Source organism: Rhinopithecus roxellana, chromosome 8, assembly GCF_007565055.1.
Source record: "Rhinopithecus roxellana isolate Shanxi Qingling chromosome 8, ASM756505v1, whole genome shotgun sequence".
In the NCBI taxonomy this organism is placed as follows: Eukaryota; Metazoa; Chordata; class Mammalia; order Primates; family Cercopithecidae; genus Rhinopithecus; species Rhinopithecus roxellana.
Genome location: NC_044556.1, coordinates 122,051,531 through 122,078,285, shown reverse-complemented (window position 1 = coordinate 122,078,285; position 26,755 = coordinate 122,051,531). Strand labels below are relative to the sequence as shown.

Below are 26,755 nucleotides of genomic sequence, written 5' to 3'. Positions count from 1 at the left end.
TACAAGCATGCACCACCACGCCTGGCTAATTTTGTATTTTTAGAAGAAACAGGGTTTCTCCATGTTGGTTAGGCTGGTCTCAAACTCCCAACCTCAGGTGATCTGCCCACCTCAGCCTCCCAAAGTGATCGGAATACAGGTGTGAGCCACCACGTCCAGCCCATTGAAGACTTTTAAGTAACTGATGGGGTTGAGGCAGGGTTTCTCAAAGTATGTTCTAAGAAATGCTATTTAAGACAGACATTCCATGAAAAAAGTTTTCATGACTAAAAAAGTTATGGAATTCCTGCAATACCATACAGTCTTCTCTCACATACATAATGCACAATTTTCTGTCAAAAATGCCGAGAAGTACCAAGATAAACACACCTTTTAACTTTGCTTACCAACTCCAAATTTGACCATGAAGCCCTATTTTAATATCTCCAAGTGTTCCAGATGTACTTCCATAAACAGTTGGTTCATAGAGCTGAGGTGGCTACCCTTGAGAATACAGGGTCCTCAGCTATGGGAGAAAGAAGGGAATCTCCATTGGAGCTTTGCATCTCCTCTGCCTTTCCCTGTTCCCCTTCCCCAACACCACCTGTCCACTCCATGCTGGACTGGCTTTGGATGAGTACCAAATGTGGAATGTGAGAAAAGAATACTGGATAAGGCACTGTCTCAGAAAACAACCAGGTCTACAGCAGTGCAAGGAAATAGGGGGATGATGAGTGCAGAAGTCAGTGAACAAGGGAAGCAAAGAGCAGGCATGTGAGAACCTCCTGTGGGGTCTGTTTAGAATGATCGTATGTGTGTGAAAAAGACACATCTACCCAGACAGAATGCCATCCACAGGCAGCACAATACAAGAATGAGATATTGACACAAATTGAAAAGGGGGAAGATGCATTTAGGTATGCTTCTTCCTACAGCTTCTCATATAAACAGTCCAAGAAGAAAGAACTGATATTTCATTAATATTATCACAACACAATTTATTTACATAGCAAGTGCTACCTTTTCAGAGCCAAAGATAAGCTGAGTCTACATATTAGCCAGAGACAGAAGATCCATCCATCCATCCATCCATTGAATAGATGGTTATTGAATACTTACTATGTTCATTGAGTACCTTTTTTTTCTTTATTCTAGGCACTAGAACTTATATTCTCCAGTTGGGGTAGAGTTGTGGGGAGAGTTCAGGAATAGACAATAAACATATAAATGTATATCTGGGGATGATAAATACTATGAAAAAAAAGCAATCTAAGTGAGATAATGCATGCTCTCAGTTTATGCTGGAGAGAAAATGACGTTATTCATTTAATCAGGAAGGGCCTCTTGGATAAAATAACATTTCAACAGAGACCTGAAGGAATTTAAAGAGCATGTGGATTGTGTTGGTGTAGCGGGATGGAGGAGGGGAATGAATTCCAGGAAAAGGGAACAGTGAGTAAATACAAAAGTCCTGAGGCAGGAACACCAAGGAAGCCAATTGCCTGATCCCAGTGAGTGAGATGGGGAGGAGCCTTAGGAACTGGGATCAGAGAGGCAGGAGGAGACGGATCCCATAGACCTTAACAGTCATTGGAGACCTTTAGAATTGATTCTCAGTAGGATGGAAATCACTAGAGGGTTTTGAACAGGGAAGTAATATGATATTACTGTTTTAAAGAGTGCTTTCTGGCTACTGAGTGGAGAGACTCACAAGAGAAAGAGGAGAAGCAGCAGGGAGGCCAATAACCCAGGTGAGAGATGATAGAGCTTTGAGCAGGGTGGTGGTAATGGGCAGAGAGAGAAGTGGTCAGATCCCAGACGACAGGATTTGCTATGGGAAAGGAGATGTGGTATGAGAGGGGAAAAAGGGAATGAGAGCTCTCTGCAGGACTAGATGCCATGCTCTTGGAGGACAGAAATATTATCTAACACCTTTCTATCTCCAGCACCAAATATACAATCTGCACTTTTTTTATTACTGAGGTATGGACAGACTCCCAGACAATGAAAAGACTGTATGCTTCATATGGATACAAATGTAAGATAAACAATCTGTTTCTTTCATTGGTATGTTCTCTTGAGAAGATGAAGATAATTTTGATGGGGATAATTTTATTGTCATTTCTTAATCAATACTTTCATCCTGCCAACAACATTTTTAGCATCTTTATCATAGCTACTAGATAGTACATGGTATGAAGGTTATAAAAGATAAAATTTTGGACTGACTTCAAGATGCCCATAGCCTCATATGTGGCATGAAACTTATGCATACTGTAAAATAAGCAACATTTCCATGGAGGTAGCAAGTCTCCAGGTACTCTAGACCCAGCTGCATCCCTCTAGAGCATGATCCTTAACCTCTCGGAGCCTCAATCTTCCCGTCCATAAATGAGGATAGTAGTACCTACTGTTGGAGGACAAATGAGAATGAACGGAGCACTAAACAGTACTTGTAACCATTACTCCAGAATATAGCATTAGATGAGTAAGTGTTAGTACAGGGATCAAAAGGCGTAAGTGCATGGAGAAGGAAAGGCTCTCATTCATTAGATAAATTGAGATACCTTATTTCCTTTGTACTCTTGTCAAATTGCTGTGTAGGGTAGGTGTGTATAAGTATAAAAAGTCTCAGAGATTCTGCTAATGGAAGAACGTTTATGAAGAGTATGAAACAGGTAGAAGTGATCACCTACATTTCAATATCCACACTAAAACAGAAAGAGTATCTTAGAACACCCAGCCTAATCCCTTTCCACTCTTTGCCACATGTTTCAGCCACACTGGGCTATCTTTCTGTTTCTACAACACACAAGTTCTTTCTAGTCCTGGCTGTGCCTTCTGATAGGACTGTACCTTCTGACCTTTTCACGGTTAGCCACGGCTTGTCATGCAGAACTCACCTTATACCATCCCTCTTCAGAGAGGTTGTCCTATTGTCTCTCTCCACATTGCCCCTCCATCTTCACTTTTCTTCATGGCAACCAATTTTAATTCTCTACACTGAAAATATACACAATTTCTTCTTGCTCATTTGTCTTCTTGTTGTTCATTTTCTATCTTTTCCACCACTAAAATATAAGCTTCATGAGAGAGTGAGGACTTAATCTGTCTTATTTACCACCCCACCCCCAGAAGAGTGTCTGGCATCGATTCAATAAATAGGAAATTAAATCAGCAAATAATGTCAAAATCCCTTTTATAGGCAGTATTATTTGCTTCTTTGCATCAGATTATTTAGGAAGACACTCAGAAGAAATTTATGATTGAGTTTGACCTATCAGGGAATTAAAATGTGATTGACAACACAAAAGGGATAACTCCCAGCTGACGCCACATGATGCAGGATGTGCTGTAAAATTTTGTGTAAATGCTTTGGGCACTTTTGTCAAGTCCAATTTTTGATGCCAGGAAAGTTAAAATTTATGTTAAGAAAGCATGGACTTCCTGAGTTTTTTGTTTTTTTGTTTGTTTGTTTGTTTGTTTGTTTTGAGAGAGAATTTTGCTCTTATTGCCCAGGCTGCTGCGCAATGGTGTGATCTCAGCTCACTGCAACCACCCCCTGCCCTGCCTCAGCCTCCCAAGTAGCTGGGATTACAGGCGCCTGCCATCACGCCCAACTAATTTTTGTATTTCTAGTAGAGATGGGGTTTCACCATGTTGGCCAGGCTGGTCTCAAACTCCAACTTCCTGAGTTTCTTTGAGTACATCTGTTCCTCAGTTGTAAAAAAGTGGGGGAGTGGCAGAAAGAGCTAATAATAGTATATCCCCTTATAGAATTAGGGTGAAAATTAAACGAGGGAATCCATAGAACAGCCCCGCACATAGCAGGAAGTTAAGGAATGTTAATGTTACCAAGATAAAATTTTAAATAACAGTGGTCATTCTTGGAGTTTATTTTCTGAATATAATTTATTTCTTTCCAATTTGACTTTCTTATCTCATTAAGACGACTCTTTCACTAAGGAAACCCTGTTTATCTTTAATCATCAAGCTACACTTTCAGTAAATACCCCACATTCAGTAAATAAGACATTAATTATAACCCTGAGGACTACTTTAAACTGCTAATGTTATTAAATTAGAGGAGCCGTGAGAACTACTGGTTAAGTTAAAGTTTACTGGCACAATTCTGAGAATTCAAAAGGACAACTTTATTAATTGTGATAATAAAAATGACTGTTAACCCTTAATGAATATTTACTATGAGCAGTGTGCACTTTACATGGATGTCCCACTAATCTTCTCAACAAATCTATGAGATTTGCACTGCTGTTCCTCTTTTATCTTTGAATGCTGTGAGACAGAGAGACTCAACCTTATGATGTGAACAAGTCGGCTTACAAGTGGCAAGTGGGGTCCCAAACTCATCTCAAGCTCCAGGCCTATGCTATTAAACGCCCCCTCTGTTTTCAGGGATAAAAAGACAGATATCACTACAGATTTTTATCACTGGAAAAAAAGTAACCTTTGACATTCAGGAATTGGTTATGTTTTCATGAATGGCACATACTGGAAAATGGAAACACTGAAGAGGTTCAGGGCCAGAGTCACTGTGATGAAAGAATTACTCAGATTTAAGAGTCAAAAGAATACCAACAAGTGGAAAGGGCCAAGACTTTACAGTTGATCCCTAGCTCCACCGTATGAGTCACACGGCCTGGGAGAAACTAGAGTGAAAGCAAACAATTGTGAGCCCCAGCTCTGGTGCTGGACTTCATGAGTTTAAATCCTAGCTCTACCACATAACTACATGTGTCACCCCAGACAAGTTATCCAACCTCTCTGTACCCCAGTTACTCAGTCATGAAGCTGTTGCTACCTAAACCATAAGGTCATCGTGAAGATTAAGGAAAATAATGAATGTCAAGTGCTTACCACAAGGCTGGTATGTAAGAAATACTTAATCATATCAGCTATTTTTATTATTATCCCTCAAAATGAAGACAAGAGTATATGCTCTGCAAGATTATTTTGAAGAACAAAGCACCTAACACACTGCCTGATACAAAACACCCATGCAATAAATTATAGTTATTATTATAATTAAGTTATTAAAATATCAAATATTCCAGAGAATGACAGGTAGAAGTATAAATACATATAGCAGTTTCTGGGCAATCCTTTCAAAAGAACCTTCTGGTCTGCAATATGGACATCATCAGCAACAAAAGATCTTGTGACACCTTTATAGTCAATGAGGTTTTATAATTTGTCCTTTGCTAAACCCTTAAATGGCTAAATTGAAAGTAACACTCTAAGATTTAAAAAAAGGAATCCATCTGTTATACTATTTTCACAAATAAAGAAGCTCCAGTAGCCCATGTGGCTCTCTTTCTTCTCTTATATCTACTCTGTTCATTATCTGAGTTTAGCACTTACATCATCTTGTTTTGAGTTACTCGCCACTGTGTTTGCTATGTTCCCATTTTCCCAATAAGATTACAGCTTATTTGTTCAAAGCATAGACTTTCTGGGCTTTTAGGTCAGTTCTGCCATTTACTAGCTATGTGAACTTAGGCAGCTTACTTAATATAGCCAAGCCTCATTTATTTTCAACTAAGAATTGGAACCAATAATCCTAAATTCAAGTAGATTTTGTAAATACTAAGTAAGATGAATGTATATAAAGTACTCAATTGAATGTCTGGCATCAGTGAAGGGTTGATACTATTATCAAGTAGAGATCAACTATGCTTTATACTCATTTGGAATACCAAATACTTATACCTTCCCTAGATCACAGATTAGTCAGATTCGTCAATAAATTATTGGTACCATGGTTCTAAATCAAGGGCAATATCAACACCAAGGGCTACTGGAAACATGTAGCAGTCTTATTGTATTGTCACAATGCCTGGGAGGTCAAGGATGATAAAGGAAAATCTCTCCCATCTAAAGCAACAATAGCATTGGGTTTTATGCTATGGTTTTGTGCTAGGGTTTTAATTTAAGTCATAATTCGGTGGTTAGCTCTAATTGTTAATCAAGCTTAAATCAGTTTCTTTCTTAGATTAGAATTTACTATGTTCAGAATCCTATTTCAGAGCTACACGTTTTTTGTTTTTGTTTGGGTTTGTTTGTTTGTTTGAGACAAGGTCTCATTCTGTCACCCAGGCTGGAGTGCCCTGGCACAATTTCAGCTTACTGCACCCTCGATCCCCCTGGCTCAGGTGATCCTTCCACAACAGCCTCCTGAGTAGCTGACACTACAGATGCATGCCACCATGCCCAGCTAATTTTTGTATCTTTTGTAAAGACAGGATTTTGCCATGTTGCCCAGGCTTGTCTTCAACTCCTGGGCTCAAGCAATCCACCTGCCTCACCCTTTCAAAGTGCTAGGATTACAGGCATGAGCCACTGTACCCAACCTACATGTAATCATTGTTGTGGTGACGTATTTATTTAAATGGAAAACTGAAATAGTCAGTCAAGCCTGAAATGACAATTAAATTTAAAATACATTTTTTCCTTTGAATGACAGAAAGTATGTCCAAAATTAATAAGCAGCTTTAATATATTTTAGAGTCTCCCTTTTGGATGTTAATGTCACAGTTTGAGTCATTATTTTAAAGGACAATTATGTATCTGGCGATTTAATTCCAGATTTTAAAATATTTAACTCTTTCATTCATTCAAAAGTTACCTGTTGGATATTTATAAGCAGATTCTATGTTAGACACACAGAATATGGTAGTGAAAATGGCAACTACTGTCCCTGATCTAACTGAGCATATAGCCAAACTGGGGAGATGGACATTAAACAAGTAGATATACAAAACTTGGGTGAGAAAAGTATGTATTTCTATGGGAAAATGCAGTTGAGGACTGAGAATAGTGTAGAAGTCAGGAAAAGTACTCCTAAGAAAGTGCTACTTAAACTGATAAATGATGTTTGGGCAATAATGGAAAAGAAGAACACGGAAAGAGCCTGAGCTATTGAAGATGACTGGAGACCTTGAGCACAGAATTCAGGAGTGTCAGAGGCAAGAGAAGGAACAGGGAGAAAGGAGGGAATGAATAATGGATGTTAGAACTTTAATTTTATCTTAAATGTAAACAAGTATTTTTGAATGGTTGAAAGCTGAGGAGTAACAGGTTCAGAATTTTTTTTTGTTTGCACCAAAACAAAACAAAAGAACAACACATTAACTGTTTGACTTGTTTGTAATTTCAGCAAAATGTTTCAGGGTAGAGTGTTGGAGCTCCTGGTTAAAGTCAGTCTTTTAATTATTTGTGGATTTTAATTACCCATATTCTTCCCAACCTGCTTAATGATGGCTAACTGAAAATTGGCTGTAACTCAAGATACTCCAGGAGGAAACTTAATAAAGTATGTAACAGATGAATTCCTGATTTCCACTGAAAACTAAAGAACATGTAAGTAACAGGCATTCTGATTTCTGATGGGAAATGGAGAGGCCCTGGTAAATATCAGTCATCCAGAGCAGCTATTTTGTTAATCCCATAAACTAGTTGCAGATGTTGGCTCAAACAGCGAGGCTTTGCATCTGTAATTTTAAAATTGTCTCATATTTCTAAAACCCGACTCTGCATGCACCGGAAATCAGTGACATGAATTATGAACTCCAGGAAGAGGAGACGCACAAGAAATGCCAGAAGTGATAGGAGATAGTATTTGGAGCAGTGGTCAGGCTATGTGCACAGGATGAGTGAAGGATGACATGGTTCCTTCCTCCAGGACATGGATCCTGCGACCAGGCATTTGAAAATGAAATCCTGCAAGTGGATGTACCAAACAAGAGGAAGTCATTTATAGATAGTTGAGTTCCCAAAAACAAATCTTCCTTTTCCCTTTTCCTCCTCCACTTTTTATAGCAGGTCAACAGGAAGAACAGAGTTGCTGGAAAAGAAAAAGATGTTTGAAGAGAAAAATATATATATGCTAAAAATTCCATAGCTTTATTAAGAAAATCAGTTTTAGTAGACTAGGGAAGGAAACAGTAAAATGACTTGCTATTAAACTAAGGTTTTTGTTATAATCGTTCTTTCTTATAAAAGACAAAAATCCATTTAGACTCAAATTAAAACTTTGAAAAGGAGCTGAAGATGGTAAAACTCCATAAAGAATTCATATTAGTGCAAACAAATAATAATCATAGGCATTAGAAATTGTTTAAATTATGATGTCTATATTTAGTATTAATATTTTTATTTCCCAAGCTTATTTTATTTTTGTTCACCATTTCCAAAGTAGTTCTCCATCCAGGCAATATAAATGGTAGTACAGCTAATAATCTGCCCACAGGGGCCATCCATCACAGGCTAAGTGTGTAAATAACCTTACCAAGAATCAGGACAAAAACTTCAGCCAATTATTTGGTAAGGCAAGAGTACAGTGCAAAGTTTCAAGGAACTGAGGTTTAATTATAAAACCAGGACACTCATTTCCTGGATAGGGAACATTCATCCCATATAATTCAGCCTAATGGAATTCCCTGGGGTGGGGAATGGATTGGTTGCTGAGTCAAAGAAATTTCATAGTAACTTTGGGAGTAAGACATTTCATTCCCCAATTAGTGAATGCTCCACATGTTTACATTTTTTCAAGAGATTATCTCTTAAGTTTCACTTATTTTCTGCACTTATATAATTAGAAAATATATATTGCTAGGCAAATAAACCACTTTGCCCTTTCCAGAATTATTCAGATACATCTGAGACCTGCATTAACTCTTTCAAGTTACTAAGACTATTCCAATGAAGTCACAATCTTGCTGTACCATGCAAATTACTCCCAAGGGAAAGTAAAAATGATTCCACAGAAGCTGTAAGAGACTTGGTCATTGCAAATGTCTGAGGGAAAAAAGAAAAGGAGGGACTTCACTAAGGGGTGGGGGATTTATGGCAAATGGAATTTTGAACTAACATGTAGAGTTACTATATGATAAATCTGAGACCCTAAGATTAGAAAACATATACTTATCTGAGGAGGAAAAAAAATTAGATTGTTCTCAAATGGGATTATCCTATTACAACACAAAATTTTAAAATTTATGATAAAATGTCCTGACAAGCCCTGGCATTTAGGTACCTTGACACTGAGACAAGATACAGCAGAGTCCTGAGTGAGAATGGAGCCCAGAAGGTTAACCACTGGGTACCCCATGCCTAACTGCTCTGATCAACATACGCTTTCTTTTTTATGAATACATAATGCAGAACTCCTTGAAATACCTTAAGAATGTAAAGATGTCTCATATTTTGTGGAATATCCTGACTCAGGAAAAATTCTGTAATGTTATTGCACTGAATGTGAAAAGATTCGTGCTTTGGGGACAGAAACTGCAATTTGCCTTGGTCATGGCGAATTTGGGACATATTTATTTTCAGAGGATTTAATTTCAGTATGAGAAGCAATGAACAAAAATAACAAAAGAGCACTATTGGAAATATATACAAGAATGTCTCATCTATTTACTCTGATCTTCACTGGGATAATGAACCAGTGGCATCCTTCCAAAAGAACCTTCTGGTCTGCAATATGGACATCATCACTAACAAAAGATCTCATGACACCTTTATAGTCAACGAGGTTTTATAATTTGTCCTTTGCTAAACCCTTAAATGGCTAAATTGAAAGATCCGGAGTTCTCGCACGATAATAAGAGAAGAAATTGACATCCCTGCACAGCAGTCTCAGCCTATGAACTGACAGTGATTCTCCCAGCTGGCCAACAGCTAAAAACCCTTTCACCGTTTTTTCCACATCCTACTTAGTAACTATACTGAGTTTCACCATCTTCTTAAGACATCCTTGTAACTCCTACTCCCCTCACTCCCAACAGATGAACCAGCCTCTTGTTTTATCTAGCACATTGAGATAAGCAGGAATAAAGTACACAATATTTTTTTCTCCCCAATTTTGGTGACATTTCTCTTTCAACAGGAATTTTAATAGTAGTGCATATTCATTCTTTTTTTTATAAAGAATAACGTTACCTTAAATTGAATAATAAGAAAATTCATTCAGTGGCAAACGATCACTCCCAATAACCAAATAAGTCTTGTAGAAGAAAAGCAAGAACGTTTCATAAGTATATCAATATAACAAATTATGTAATTTATTCAATATGTAAGACCATAATCACTTCAATGAAATTCAATGCCCATTTTTGATAGAGAATCTCAGATACAGAGGAATAGAAGAATTTACTTTTTTAAAAAAATTCTTTTTTAAAAAAAATTAGGTTCAGGGGTACATGGGAAGTTTGTTACATAGGGAAACTTGTGTCATGGGGGTTTGTTATACAGATATTTCATCACCTAGGTACTAAACCTAGTACCCATTAGGTATCCTCTCCCTCCTCCAACCCACCTAAGTTTCTTTCTTCCTTTCTCTCTTTCTTTGTCTTGCTCTGCCTCCCAGGCTGGAGTACACTGGCACAATGTTGGCTCACAACAACCTCCTCCTTCTGGGTTCAAGCAATTCTCCTGCCTCAGCCTCCTTAGTAGCTGGGATTACAGGTGCCTGCCACCACATCTGGCCAATTTTTGTATTTTTAGTAGAGACGGGGTTTTGCCATGTTGGTCAGGCTGGTCTCAAACTCCTTACCTCAAGTGGTCTGCCTGCCTTGGCCTCCCAAAGTCGTAGGATTACAGGCCCAAATTTATTTATTTATCATACTAAATATATTTAAAACAAAAATCCAACATTAAAACTGATGGTAAAAGACTAAAAACATTCCCACTAAAGTAAAAAGCAGTTTAGAAAATCCAGTACTATTTTATATTGTTCTGTAAGGAATAATATATGAAAACAGAAATAAAAGATGCAACTACAAATGTAAAATAAAAATTATAATTGAATTTTTTAAACTACTAGAGAATCCAGTAAACTCCAGTGATACAAAATAAGTGCTCAAAAATCAATGGTTTTCATGTAGCAATAAATGATTATAAGATATAATTGAAAAATCCTATTTAAAATTACAACATGAGTATTTTCAGTTATTTTATATTTTAACAAGAAATATAAATTTACCTAAATTAAGGGGGAAAACAAAATTATAATAAACAGAACAAATAACTATTTTATTGGATGGGAAAACAGGAAGTGAAAAAATGAGACTTCATCCCATATTAATTTATAAGCTTTACACACACCCAATCAACATTCAAATAGAACTCTAGTTGGGATATGACAAGATTTTAATCTTAAACTGAAAGAATAAGTAATCTACAAAAGCAAAACTCATTTTTGAAAAAAGAATAATAAAAGGAAAAACCTAGCAGTTATTAAAACAAACAGCTGCAATAATTAAAAAGTGTGTCACTGTACAAAAATCAACAGATGGAGGGACAAGACAAATAACCTAGATACGGACTCTAGGTGAAGAGTTCATCCTTCACCAGGACTGAAGCCAGAATTCTGCCACTTATCCATCGTGTGACCTAGGGTAAACTGACTTTTCTAAGCTTCAGTCCCATCATTCATAAAACAGGAAAACTACTGGACCCTATTTCACAGGGTTGCTATAGAACTGCAAGAGTGGATGTAAGGAACACATTTAAGGCAATATCTAGTCATAGAGTAAATTTTAAGGAATGTGAACTGCTATGATTATTATGCTATTATTGTTGACAGTATACAATCACGGAAGTATTGCAAATCAATGGTGATAGTATGGACTGTTCATAGGATTATATTTGTACATTAGCCCCTTTGGAATAAAAATAATAATAGCGGCCAGGCGCGGTGGCTCACGCCTGTAATCCCAGCACTTTGGGAGGCCGAGACAGGCGGATCACGAGGTCAGGAGATCGAGACCTCCTAACTAACACGGTGAAATCCCGTCTCTACTAAAAATACAAAAAAAAAAAAAAAATTAGCTGGGCGCGGTGGCGGGCACCTTGTAGTCCCAGCCACACGGGAGGCTGAGGTAGGATAACGGTGTGAACCCGAGCTTGCAGTGAGTGGAGATCGTGCCACTGCACTCCAGCCCGGGCGACAGAGTGAGACTCCATCTCAAAAAAAATCAATAAAATAATAATAATAATAATAATAATACCCGGTAGTAAATGAGTTGTTACGAGATACATAGTGCTTTACATAAACTAATGTGTTTAATCTTCATAACAACTCTAAGAGGTAGATGCAATAATCATACTCCTTTTGCAAATGAGGAAACAGACAAACAGGTATTAAGGAACTTGCCTTAATATGGCTGGCAAGTGGCAGAACCAGGCATTGCAGATTCTATGCTCTTAGCCTCTATACTCTGCTCCCTAAGTTAGTGCCTCACCTCATACCCTGTGCCATGACAAATCTCAGATGGGTAACAGGGACAAATGTCAATAATGGATGCATTAAAATGCTACAAACATAAGGATGAATACTTAACTGCTCTTGAGGTAGGTACCACCTTTCTAAATGTAAACACAGTAGAAGAAATGAGAGAACAAAGAACAATAAATATTACTATAAACCATTTCTTAAAACCTTACCTCAAGAACCTTATAAATAAAATTAAATTCTACATAAGAAAAATGTTTAAAAATTGTTAATAGATATGATAAAAGGTCAGTATAATTATTATATCAAAATTCTGTTATAAATCAGTAAAAGTTTAAAAATATTCAAGAGAATATAAACACCAGCATGAATGGCTCATTCTAAACAGAAGATACTAGTGGTCAATAAGCATGAAAAATATTTCTCCTCATTGGTAAGTTATAGACATAAGTGACTGTGGTTTAAGAAGACAGAAGTATATGATCATCAAACAAACAAAAAAAATTTAAATAGCTAAGTATAAAACTCCACAAAAATATTGGAAGAAAATATAAGCAAGATAAAAAATAAATGCCATAAAACGTTTAAAATTGTCTAAACCAAAATTATAACTTTTTGTTTTATAATATACAGTAAATAAACTGAAAATTAAGAGATAGATAAGCAGAAAATATTTGTCCTATATATAATACAAACAAAATTAATATCCAGACTATTTTAAAAATTCTAAAAATCAATAAGAAAATATTACAATGGTTCCCTAAAACGGGCAAAAGACACATCAGACATTTCATAGGAGAAGGGATACCAAAGTCTGTTAAATAGGTATAAGGCTGGTCTGTAACTTTCTTTTTTTTTTTTTTTTTTTTTGAGACGGAGTCTTGCTCTGTCACCCAGACTGGAGTGCAGTGGCACGATCTCGGCTCACTGCAACTTCCGACTCCCTGGTTCAAGCGATTCTCCTGCCTCAGTCTTCTGAGTAGCTGGGATTACAGGCATGTGCCCCACCACGCCCAGCTAATTTTTGTATTTTTAGTAGAGATGGGGTTTCACCATGTTGGCCAGGATGGTCTCAATCGCCTGACCTTGTGATCCACCCTTCTTGGCCTCCCAAAGTGCTGGGATTACAGGCGTGAGCCACCGCGCCTGGCCTCTGTAACTTTCAATAAGTAAAATGTAAATCACAACAACAATATATTATTTTTTCTGTTAGATTATCAAAAATTATATAAAATATAATTAACCAGTACTAGGGATTGAGGTACTTACATATATAGTTGTTGGGTCTATGAACTGGTTCAGCTGTTTTGGGAAAACTGGAAACAGCACAAATACTTATCCTTAGGGAAATGTGAATTAAGTATGGCACATCCATACTGTAGAACACTATAATATTATGTCACAAAGAAGTTTTGTCATTTTATGTCTGCGAATTTACATGGAAAGATCCCTAAGACATATCATTAAGTGAATAAAGTGAGTTCAACTTCAAATATTTACTCAGCAGCTACCATACACCAGCTTTTAGACGTTGTTAGGGATACATTAATCAACAAAAGAGAAAAAACTCCTTGCCCTGGTGGAGTTTACAATTTTAGCACAAAACATGTACAATATTTGTCTATTTTTATTTTTTTAAATCACAGTGTCTTTGTGTGTGGGTGGGTATGTACACATGTGCTTGTGTGTGTATATATGTGTATATATACTCCAAAATGATAACAGTGGTGGTAGCTATGGAGGTGAGGTAGTGGAGGTAGCTATGGGTGGGGGTCAAGAGTATATTTATTTTATCTGCATTATTTAACTTTTTCACAGTAAAAATGTGTTCATATATTTACTGTTTAACTTGAAAATTATAGATTCAAAATTATGTACTTTGGATACAAGTAACAAATGGATACTGTGTGAGCTCTGTGGATACTTTGTGCTAAATAAGCTATACAGTGGTTAATAAAATAATATCTTCGGTGAGGAACATTAACATTTTTAAATGTTATCAAAATTCCAAGAAATTGGAATAATACAGGCATTTGCTTACTTGGAATCAAACATACCACACTTGTGAAAAAGAGAGCATCAAAGAGGATAAAAGAGACAGAGGGAGGAAAAGAGGGAAGCAGGGAGGGAGAGAGAGGAGCTATGGGGCAGCTGAAGGGAGGCAGGAGGAGAGATGCCTTTGTTTCACCAGTTGTTCTTCCTCTGGTGAAACAAGACCACGCTCCACTGTCCCAAAGTTAAAACATAGCAGAGAACCTAGATTCTGCCTATTGAAGGGGTTTTTCAAAGTAATTTTGAGTAGATAAGATAATCTCTTCACTGGTTTCTATGCTCTGAGCCCTCCATTAAGATGCAACTTGGCTGTAAAAATATGGAAAGTACATCTGCTTATTTTCTGGGGAAAAAATGTAAGTGGCATACATTAAATACTATTCCAAATAAAACTCTAGATCTCAAAGATGCAGAACAAATTAACAGGCTGTATATTTGACAAAGTGTGGTTTTCATAAACTCTAATCTCTATTTTATTATAATAAAATAATGATTATTATATTCTATAAGCTATTGACTGGCCCCTTTGGAGATATTTTTATAGAATTAAAAAATAAAATGGCAACAAATTCAAATAGCCATTATAGTTTTTTGGTTCATCAGATTAATTTATATAAACCCAAGTTCATTCTTTTCAGATCTAATGGCTTTATTATAAGAAAAATTTTAAGTGGCCGGGTACAGTGGCTCACTCACACCTGTAATCCCAGCACTTTGAGAGGCCGAGGCGGGTAGATCACCTGGGGTCAAGAGTTTGAGACCAGCCTGGCCAATATGGTGAAACTCCATCTCTACTAAACATACAAAAATCAGCCAGGCATGATGGCACACATCTGTAATTCCAGCTGCTCAGGAGGCTGAGGCAGGAGAATTGCTTGAACCTGCGAGGTGGAGACTGCAGTGAGCCGAGGTCATGCCATTGCACTCCAGCCTGGGCAACAGAGCAAAACTGTCTCAAAAAAAAAAAAAAAATTAAGTAATAAAAAAAGCAAATTAATGTAAATGATGAGATTATAAATAATTGGACTATAAAATGAGATTCTTGATGAAACTTAGAAACCATTAGAATTGTGGTTAAACACGGTGATTAAGATTTGAATCCTGGTGCTATCATTTATGATCTGCGTGACTGGGCACATTACTTGGCCTCTCCATGCCTCAGTTTTCCTATCTGTAAAACTGAGATAATAGGGGGTACCTACCTCATAGAGTCATTGAGAGGAATTAATGAGCTGATGTGTGTAGAACACCCAAAACCATACCTAAGTACCTAACTAGTATTATCTCATGTAATACAAAAACCTTATGAAACAGTTACTATTATTATCAGCTTATTAAGGATTAGAAACCTGAGGCACAGTAAGGTTTAATTAATTTGCTCATGGTGACACAGTGACTCCACTGTGTCAGCTCTGAAGACCATTGCACTATGTTGCTTCTCAACCTAGTATAATCAGTAGAATTATTTTTGAAAGGAAAGGGAGAGAAGGTGAAAGACATGAATTGGAAAAATAATTAAATTTCATTAATAAATGAACCACAGGGTTTTAATGATGAGGTGTTAACCATCTTATATTCCTTTAAAAAGACAACATACACAAAAATCCTATTATCCAAATTAGGCTGTTCTGAAGACAAATAATGCTCAGCAAGTACCTGCCTTCACCTGTGATGCACCTCCTCCAGCATCTATCCTTTCTTCTTCCAACAATAGCTCTTTCACAGGACAGGCAGCCCATGTGTTCTGGTGAGGAGCCTCCCCTGTGCCATATGATGTGACCTAAGTCAACCAGTATACCTCATTCTCTGGCCACAGTGAATAGTTCAGAAATGAGCACATGATCCACATCAGTCCAATCAGACTGAACCTTAAAAGGTTTTCTGAAAATCCTGGGAGAAAGACTCTTATTTCTGCTGGATTCAAACTAGGAAGAAAATTCCCTGGAGACTGATGACAGTTATCTTGCAATCCTTTGGGGCAAGAACAGAACCACAGCAAAAGAGCAGAACAAAAATATGGAAAGAAAAAAACTAGTTCATAGTGACACTATTTGAGCTGTGGATTAAATAATGCTGATTCTATCCCCGAAGTGTCCATTCATGTAAACTAACAAATTCCCTTTTTTCCAGGGTCATTTGAATTTTCTGAAATTTACATCTGAAAAAATCCTAACTGATAGAGATATCGGTACCAGGAAGTCAGGTAAGAGTTGGGGTTAAGAGTGACAGACCCTAAAAGGTGGAATTAGCTGAGTAGAGAAAGGCGAGAGGGCTGGAAGGATCTCTCTTAGGCTAGGATGTTGGCAATCCTTGTTATCTATTTGTTAAAGAACTAATTAAAATCTCACCTTTTTAACATTGGACTCAAACCATGTACATACAGAGGGTGAAGAACTAGGGGACATGGCAGGAAAATTTCAGGATAGTGAGGTCCATTTATAATTTTCTGAGACCTGTGAGAGATCCTATGAAAAAGAGACAAGTGTCTACTGAAACTAGTTTTCAGAAAGTAAGGAGAGAAGAAAACCCTGTTTGGAAGGAAATGTCTTCTGTTTGCAGCCTGCAATACAAAGGTTGATAATCCAGTTACCTGGAGACCTTGTAGGTTTGAGAAAGTCAAATTTCATATTCCAGTCTAAAGTTAGAACAATAGTAGGCACATGGATGACAAACAAAACTGATAATAAGCTTGAGACTAAGAGGTACCCTGATATCTAGACTCATGCAAGCACCTGTTCTACTCCCTGCTTAAAGAAAAAATATTTCCAGTTATACAATTGCAGCTGGATACATTCTCGGGCCAAGGAGCATGTCAGCAATGCCTTCCTGCTAGACTCTTGAGGGCAAAGGAATGAATTATTAGTCATGTAAATGCCACATCAGTCCTCCTGGCCCCTAACATATTCCAACCAACGAAATTTCATCCCCATTTGTATTCAGCTACTCACACCTTCTGAAGACAACACTCCACAGATATCTTTAGTTATCACTTGTTGTGCCCCTCCTCCACTGTCCGTTATCTCTTACTCCAATAACATCTCTGACTTTCAGGAGGCATTCTCTTTACTCTTAAACTTTCAAGTACAACATGCCACTCCCTGACCTTAACCTCCCACTTCATCATTTCTTTTCCTTAATCCTAGCACAAACTTTTTCTGATTTTAGTAAAACCTCCAATTCCCTGGCTTGCCCATTTCCTTTCAATTTTCAGTGAGCATCATCCTTTTTTATCTTTTTTTTTTTTCCTGGGCACAAGCTCAGAGTATATTTTTCTATTTTCCTTGCAGCTAGGTGAGCCCAAACCACTAAGTTCTGTTCAACGAAATGGAAATGATGTGTGCCACTTATGGACGTTCTTAAAAATCTCCCTTGACCAGGCTTCTGTCTCTTTCCCACCTGCTGGAAAAATGAAATTTGCAGGTTCTATGCAGGAGAAGGTGGAGAAGGGAGATTTTGGAATCTCTATAATTCCAAAACCCAGTCTGTTACTGACCATGTGAAGCCAGGTATCTCCCTGCCTCTTGATGACCTTCACTGAATTATTATAGCAGGGTGAATTAAATTTGTATTATGCTAATCTACTGAAATCCTGAGGTTGTTTGTTACCTAATCTATCCTGATTAATATATCAACTAAAGCTACTCATGTGAGATTACACAGTCCTTTACCTCAACCTATTTCTCTTAAAAACTCTAACTCATCTTCTCTCTTGACATTCCATGCTGCCTCCCTAGAAAAACCCCAGATCAGAATATCAATTCATTTGTCTGTGTCCTCAGCTTTATGCCATCTTCCAACTGTAGAGCAGAAGAACAATTTACAAGGCCAAGAGAATTCATGCTGTCACTGGACCCTCAGATAGTCCCTAACCTGCACAGGACCTTCCACAGTCCAACTATCTGACAACTTCCTTCAAGTTCCTTGAGCTCTTAGAAACATCTAAGTATTGATTATTCCCTCCTTGAAATATTCTCTCCCTTTAGCTTTTGTTCTACCACTCTCCAAGTTTTCCTACCTCTCTCATCACTTCTTAAATGCCTTTTCGGTTCCCCATTCAGTTCCAGTTCTTTCTCCATCATGCTTTAAGTCTTATATTCCTTTCTATGTTCTCATCCTTTGGAGGAGGTCTCATGTACTCCTATGGCTTCAGCTACCATGTATTTATGGACAACAGTGAAAGTTATGTCTCTAGTGTACATGAGTCCTAAACCTCAAATCCCAATGATATCTCCAATAAGCACAAACATCTTCAAAACTGAAATCAGCACCTTCTTTATTTTATTTTATTTTATTTTATTTTATTTTATTTTATTTTATTTTATTTTAAGACAGAGTCTTGCTCTGTCACCCAGGCTGGAGTGCAGCAGTGTGATCTCAGCTCACTGCAACCTCTGCCTCCCAGGTTCAAGTGATTCTCCTGCCTCAGCCTCCAGAGAACCTTGGATTACAGGCACTCGCCACCATGCCTGGCTAATTTTTGTATTTTTAGTAGAGATGGGGTTTCACCATGTTGATCAGGATGGTCTCAATCTCTTGACCTCGTGATCCACCTGCCTCGGCCTCCCAAAGTGCTGGGATTACAAGCATGAGCCACCGCGCCCGGCCCTAAATCAGCAGCTTCTGCTCTCTTCTCCCCTGACATCTGCTCCTCCTTCTCCTGTACTCCCTTTGTCAGTACATGCCCTTAGCCATAAGCCTAGAAGGATGACTTAACCCCCTGAGAACTCTTTATAATCCTTCGAATTCTACCCTCTGAATATATTTTGAATCTGTTCCTTCTGCTAAATACTACCGGCAACCAATGTTTTCCTCACCTGAATAAAAGCATCCTCACCAATTCCCATATCTCTAATTTGTCTCCTTCGATCTATTCCATTACAGACCTTTCTAATATAAAAATCAGTTGAGTTCCCTTCCCTATTGGAAATCCTTCCATGACTCTCCAATACCTTTGGAAGAAAGAGTTCTCTGTCTCTTCTGGACTTAAACACTTTTATCCAACTTCCCACAGGACGTTTTTACTTCAAACTCCCACGGTGACTCATACTCAGAAAGCTGCCTTTCCTGACTTTGGATACCAATCCGACTTTTTTGCTATGCTCTTTTCTCCGTGAAGAGCAGCATCATCTTACTTGTACCAAAATCATAAATCTTGATGGCACTGAAGACAATCTCCAGCCTTCTCTCCAACATCCCATTCATCACAGATTTTTTGGATTCTTCCTACTTAATAACTCTTGAATTCATCAGCTTTTCCTCAAATTCAGTACAAACACCCAAGCCCAGATCACCACAATTTTTCATCCACATCAGCCTTCTAACTAATCTCCTTTTTCCAGTCTTGTCTCGCCTTCGAAGACTTTCTCTACAAATGTTAATATGATTGTGCTTAAAACCTTACTATAATTCTATACTGCTTTAAGCAACATAAAAATAGCTTTAATGGGGCTTGCGTCCTAATGAAGGAAGACAAAAAAGAATAGATAAATAAATAAGATTGTTTCGATAGTGAAAGACATGGGGAAGGGAGGGTGACTTTAAATCTGGTGACCAAGGCTGGTCTCTTGAAGAAGTGATGTTTCAGTAAGACCTGAAGGGTCAGAAGTAACTAGCCTTGGAAAAGGAAGTGGACTTCAGTTTGCTTACTTACCATCATCCCCGCTGGGCTGTGGGCTTCCTGAGGGTGAGGCCTGCGATTGATGCATCATCATGCTTCTCTAAACACCCACCACAGATTTTGGCACAGATAGGTTTTGAATACATGAGTGGAAGGATGAATGAAGGTTAAATTTAAAATTTTGAGCAGTCCAGCTTTTGGTAAATTATGTGCTCACATTTTTTTGTATATTTGCTGACATCGACTCGTGAAACTATTAAAATTTCTAGGCAGACATAAACAAATCGAATTTAAACTTTAAAGGAGAGTGTTGTCTTTTTCGAATCCTTCTAAAATATTTCAGAACAGATGCTGCACAACAATCTCCTACAACCAGGAGCCCTAAGAGGACAGCAGCACGGATGAATCACTTCCTAGGACGCTGCAGAGTGTTTCAGCCCCACCAACCATAAAAGCCAGCATCCGTCGGAAGGCTGGGCCCCAAAATTCCCTGGAGTTGAGCCTCTTAATAGGCAAAACTGTTTTCATATAAACCCCAATCAATATCATACGCTGAGATTCATAAAGAAAAAATTTCAAGTCATTATGGTTTATTTCTGTTAAGTAGGAAGAACTACTAAGGATCCTTTAAAATATATCGTATCATGTATATATTATTGGATTTGATTCTGGAAAATAATATATTCTAGTTCATAATCCCTTGCTTGCAAATTACATTTTTTTTCTTAGCAAATTTGGCAGCAAAAGCTGATCTGATGTGAGAGGATTTATCTCTTATTTAAAAGTTTACTTGGTGTGACTATTCCTTTGTTTCACTGCAGAAATAGAATATGTTTCATTATAGGGTGCTGTCTCTAACTCCACAAAATGTAGGGTAATATATGATATAGTTAATAAACTCCAAAAAATTCTGACCTTCAAGGCATGCTTTGTCCCAGAGGTTTTGGATAAGGAATCTATATTCCATGATAACACTGACCCAATTCTATTATCTTGAGATATAATACTTCCATAATGTGTGGGCTTTGAAGTAGCCAGCAAAAGTTAAGTCCCAGAAACACAATTAGAATGATTTGAGTATTTGGAAGTAATATAACTGAAAGCTGTTCCAAGTTTCCTCTGATTTAAAGTATGCATATATGCCATTATACTATTGCTTTTCCTATATGTACATACTTCTATGAGCTAAGCGATACTTCTGACTATGAGGAAACTTTTATAGGTAAATCCTTTATAACATATCCAACCACAATCTGGGCACTGCAGGCATCAGAACAATTTCCATAGCTTCTAATTTTCCCAAGTGTTTTATTGTTCTCATTTTATAAATTTTATAATTTTCTTGTACTTAAACTTTTTCTCCCAAGAGTTTGAAGAAACAGCACCTAACCTCCGGGAGTAAAGTTTCTATTCTTTACAGGGCACATATCTGGTACCGGGCTGCAAACCTCATTATGTATATAATTTCTGAATCCCACCATCATCCCGAGAGATATTTTCTATTCCTCCCATCACACGGCTGAGCAAACTCAGGCACAATTTATCCTAGGCCACATGGCTCCTAAGTGACAGAATAGAATTTGAACCCAGGAATGTCTAGGTCCGAAACCTGTGTCTTCCCAGAATATCATGGGGTGAATAATTGACTCGTGCTCTAATCTCACTCTCAAATTGTGCAGAGTTGGAAGAATAAGCCTGCTTTATTCATGGTAGAAATTGGAGTTTAATTTTTTTTCTAAATACCTATGACAATGTCTTTACACTTCCATAAAAGAAGACACAGTATCTGGTTTTCAAAGATTTAACTCTATAGCCATATAAAATGTCCATCAACATAACTTTGTTTTTCTGTTTTTTTAAAATAAATGCAAGTAATTGGAATTGGGTAGGCTTATCAACAAACACAGCAAAATCAGATATTCAATATTTACCCACCTTTTAGAAGCATCATCTACATTTATTGGAAATATTATCATACAAGGGGAAGAGAAAGGCTTACACCTCATAACAACATAGCATAAAAGGACAGAGATGAAGATCATTAATGATTTTAATTATTTTAAGGCCCATTAAAATTAGAGAAATATCAAAGCACCCACAGTGTTAAGGGTTTATTATTCTAGCATTTTAGAGTTTACTAGTTCATACCTTTCAATCACAGCAAGTTATTAGCAGTGAAGGGATGAACCCTCTTAAGAGGATTTTTATTTCAATGATAGGGTGTTACGGACAAGACAACCTCAGTTTTTAAAAAAATTAGTAGCAAGCGCTAGTTGAGTTAATCAGTTAAAGACAAACTGTGCCCTTGGGAAGCTAAATGAAAAAGCAACAGTAAAGCTTACAGAACTTAGCTCGTACAATTTGCCTTGAAGGCGGAAGATTGGTTCCCTGAAATAGCAAAGAATTATATGCTTTAGTTCAGAAAAAAAGTTTTTAAAATAAAGTCTGTTATTACCTCTTCTCCTTTCAAAACAATGGGAAAAAAATCTAGAGCAGAGGTTTCAATTTGTTCAATAATTGTACCTCTGAACGTTTTTTAAAAACTATAACACCATCATTGTTTTGACTTGAAAAGAAATAACAATGCAAATACTCATTATCACATAAAACATAAAAGACACAGCAAACTGTCGAGTTAATACAATCTCTGCAGAGCGCTATTAGTCAGAGACAGCTGGTCAGCCCAAAACACAAAAACTCAAAAGATCAGATCTTCTTAGGAATTAACATCTTCATTAACCAACAAGAATTTAGTGCGGCAGAGATTAAATCCAACAACTGCCTTCTTCATGAGCTGTCCCTTCACTGATACCAAGCTGTGCAAATGTGTGAACTAGTTAGCAATCCCAGAAAGCTCATGCAACTACTCACCATATTTTAACCTTCAACTGACTCACAAACTCAATGTTAAATTAAACTTAGGGGTAATGTAAGCAAGCAAAATAGGACACGAGGAGTCAAATTTGAAATGCAGAGCAAGTAGCAGAAAAGTTATTTAAAATAAATCAATATGGTTAACTGCATAAAGTAGCCAAAAAGAAATGCAATTTGCTCCAAAAATTTTTTAAAGCAAAAACAAATCAAAATGAAAAGCTGCATTTCAAGCAAAATTTGCACGTGATTAATTTGCATTAAAAAAAGTCAATCAAGCGATTTAGTTCAAATTCTTTGGGACATGCATAGACTGATGCTCTTATGCAATTCCTACCTGATTTCCAATTGTGGTTTTCTTGTGAACCTGACTGCTCCTCTGCTGAGCACTGAGAAAAGCAAAGGAAAGCAGCACTGAAGAGACACATACAATTTTTTCCTGAACAAGTAACAAATACTAAAATATATACAGGCTTTAAAAAAAAAAAAAATCAATGGAGGCAGACCTAATACCAAAATTCCAGCTCAGTTTAATTCTGGAAGCAAAACCAACTCAATGGGACTCCTAATAGCACATAACTCCTAGTAGCACATAAACCAAAAATATAATAACACCATTGAAAGAAAAGCTGCATTGCAGCATTAATAACATGAGTTGACATATTTGCAATGTCCCACAGGTAGACAGAAGAGTTGTAATGGAAATTAAGTTAATGCTTATTGAGTATATACCATGTTCTAAGTGCCTTATAGATATTAATCATTTTTATTCTCACAGCAACCCCATGAAGTAGTTATGATTATTCTTCTTGTTTTATAGATGAGGAGAGAAGCTAAGTGACTTTCCCAAAGTCACTCAGCTAATAAGTGGTAGTACCCAAGTAGTATGGCTCCACATCACAAACTCTGTGATATTATCCAGTCTCACTGCTTTGAATTCCAAGATATTCTGACAACTCCTTTAATGCATCTCTGGTTTGAATCTGCCATGCAGATCCAAACATGTATGAGTTCCAACTCTGGACTTATTCATGTTTTTAACAACTTAACATCTTCACTTGGGTATTTAATGGGCATATCATTCTTAATATTTCAAAACTGAACTCCTGAAATCCCCCCTAAAATCTGCTTCACCCGCAGTCTTCCTTCCTCCTCTTAACTAGTGGCAATTCTATACCATACGTCCAAGAGCTTAGGCCAAAATCTTTGTCTCCTCTTTCTCTCACAACCCATATACGACCATCAGAAAATGCTGTCAACTACTTTCTTACATTTAACATTTAGCCATCTTTTCATCACTTCCATTCATCCCTCCTTGGTCCAAGACACTGCCATCCTTCATCTGGATTGCTGTAATCATTTATTGTCTGGTCTCTGCTGCCACACTTGTCTCCCTGAAGTCTATTCTTAACAGACACCAGAGTGATACTTGTAGAAGGACTATGCCACCCTCCTGCTGGAAACCCTGTACTGCATCAACACCATTCCACATAATGGTAAAAGCCAAAGTCCACACAAGGGTCTACAAGGCCCTACTCAAGCAATCCCCACCACTGGCTCTTTGACTCATCTCCTCCTACCCTTCACCTCGTTCCCTGAAGAGTCCCAGCCACACTGGCACCAGCTCTTTTTCAAACCCATCCACTACACTCCCATTTAGAGCCTTCAGGAAAGCTAGCTCCCTAGGATTTGCTTCCCCCTTTCATCTGCATGGTTCCCAACATCTCCTTCAAGTCTTCATTCAAATCCATCTTTTCAGTAAGGACTACTCTGACCACCCTATTTATAACCCCATCCCTCCCTTCCTCCAAGACTGTCATCCCCTTTAACCTGTTTTTCTGTCTGGCATTTCTCACAGTCCAACACACTACACGGTGTATTTATTTATTTATTTATTTATTTATTTTTGAGATGGGGTCTCGCTCTGTCGCCCAGGTTGGAGTGCAGTGGCACGATCTTCACTCACTGCAAGCTCTGCCTCGCAGGTTCACGCCATTCTCCTGCCTCAGCCTCCTGAGTAGCTGGTACTACAGGGGTCCGCCACCACGCCCGGCTAATTTTTTTGCATTTTTAGTAGAGACAGGGTTTCACCAAGTTAGCCAGGATGGTCTCAATACACTACACGGTGTATGTATGTATGTATGTATGTATGTATGTATGTATGTATTTTGAGATGGGGTCTCGCTCTGTTGCCCAGGCTGGAGTGCAGTGGCACGATCTCAGCTCACTGTAAGCTCCACCTCCCGGGTTCACACCATTCTCCTGCCTCAGCCTCTGGAGTAGCTGGGACTACAGGGGTCCACCACCATGCCCGGCTAATTCTTTTGCATTTTTAGTAGAGACGGGGTTTCACCAACTCAGCCAGGATGGTCTCAATACACTACACGGTGTATGTATGTATGTATGTATGTATGTATGTATGTATGTATGTATGTATTTTGAGATGGGGTCTCGCTCTGTTGCCCAGGCTGGAGTGCAGTGGCACGATCTCAGCTCACTGTAAGCTCCGCCTCCCGGGTTCACGCCATTCTCCTGCCTCAGCCTCCGGAGTAGCTGGGACTACAGGGGTCCACCACCATGCCCGGCTAATTCTTTTGCATTTTTAGTAGAGACGGGGTTTCACCAAGTCAGCCAGGATGGTCTCAATACACTACACAGTGTATTTATTTTTTGTGTTTCTCTGCCCCTTTCCATTAGACTGTAAGCTCCTCATGAGCAGGGGTTTGTGTCTGTTTTGTTCACTGCTATATCCCCAGGGCCTAGAAAGGACATAGCACATGCTTGGTTTCATGAAATATCTGTTGGATGAAAAGTCCGATGAGGTTGATGCCATTATAACCCTCATTTTAGACATAAGCACAGAGGGTTAAAAGCCAGACAGGACTCCAACAACTTAACAACAGAGCCCACACATTTCATCACTAGGTTACTCTATCCCTCAAAAGGACAAAGGCTTTCTTTTGGTGGATCCATGAATAAACACCTATCAATATAAGAAACACAACTCATTTTGGTTATTCTGGGAAGATCAGCAATACTCAGTATTCTTACAGGTTGTTTAATAGTTTGTGGAAGCTGTTTTGGAGATCAACGAAATAGTGTAAAATAGAGAAAAGGGAGACCAAAGCCCTCAGTCAACTGTTTAAAGTGATGGGATGTTGTGCTGCAGTAACAAGTTAGAAATCAACACCACACTTGGAACAGCTGATCAAAATAAGTTTTTAATAAACTCCTCTGATACATTTAAGTTGCTTTCCTTCACTCAAACTAATGAAGAAACACTGCATTCAACTGAAGGTGGGCAGGGGGTGGGTGATGAAAGTCCACAATGTATTTGGCTGCTAAAAATATTTTGTGTATGTATTTTTTTCCAATTTTAAATTTGCTAATTTCAACTTCTTCCTTCCTTGTTTTTTTTTTTTTTAATTTTTCTACCTTTCTGTTAAATGGTTAATCCTCTTAATTACCATGAAATTATTTCCTCTTTAACCATTTATCTGAACAATCTAAATCTATATTATTCAGGTCTTGTAGGTGAGGCTGTGAAAGAGGTGACCAGGATCCAATGTGCCCACACTGCCCTCTGGCTGCCCTCATGCCCTGGCACACAGAGTGTCTTGAGTAGCACTCTCCTAAGTGCTTCGGATCTCCTCCTTAACTTTCTTTTTCCACATTAAATGTCACTTTTCCAGCACCCTCCAGGATTCCTGCTCTTCCAGGAATGTATGGGAAAACTACTACTATAATGAGATCAAGACACCTTCATAGGCTATGTTTATCTCTTCCAAGCACCATAATTGTGTTTAAGGAGTAATGTTTTCACTAAAGCACTGACTAGTGGTGAAAACTTCCAAACTGTGATAGACCCACAGGTGCTTACTTTGAACAAATTACTGGGGACCCTAAAATTATGTATCAGTCACCTTCAAATCACTTAAGGGAAAATAAGTTGAACATAAAGCAAAAGCCACAAAGATCGT

The 26,755-nt window shown here is 37.9% G+C and overlaps 1 protein-coding gene across 6 annotated transcripts in view; it reads right to left on the bottom strand.

Annotated features, from left to right (window-relative positions):
- DNM3 (dynamin 3) overlaps positions 1-26,755 on the bottom strand; it is a 572,648-nt gene that overhangs the window by 302,871 nt on the left and 243,022 nt on the right. For 3 of the 6 annotated variants that reach the window (XM_030935982.1, XM_030935986.1, XM_030935985.1), the window contains 2 exons: positions 23,113-23,164; positions 22,263-22,292 (listed from right to left, as the gene is read on the bottom strand). In XM_030935982.1, coding sequence (XP_030791842.1) covers positions 22,263-22,292; positions 23,113-23,164 — 82 coding nt within the window. The remainder of the gene's footprint in view (positions 1-22,262; positions 22,293-23,112; positions 23,165-26,755) is intronic. The other 3 variants (XM_030935983.1, XM_030935987.1, XM_030935984.1) reach the window with 1 other exon arrangement.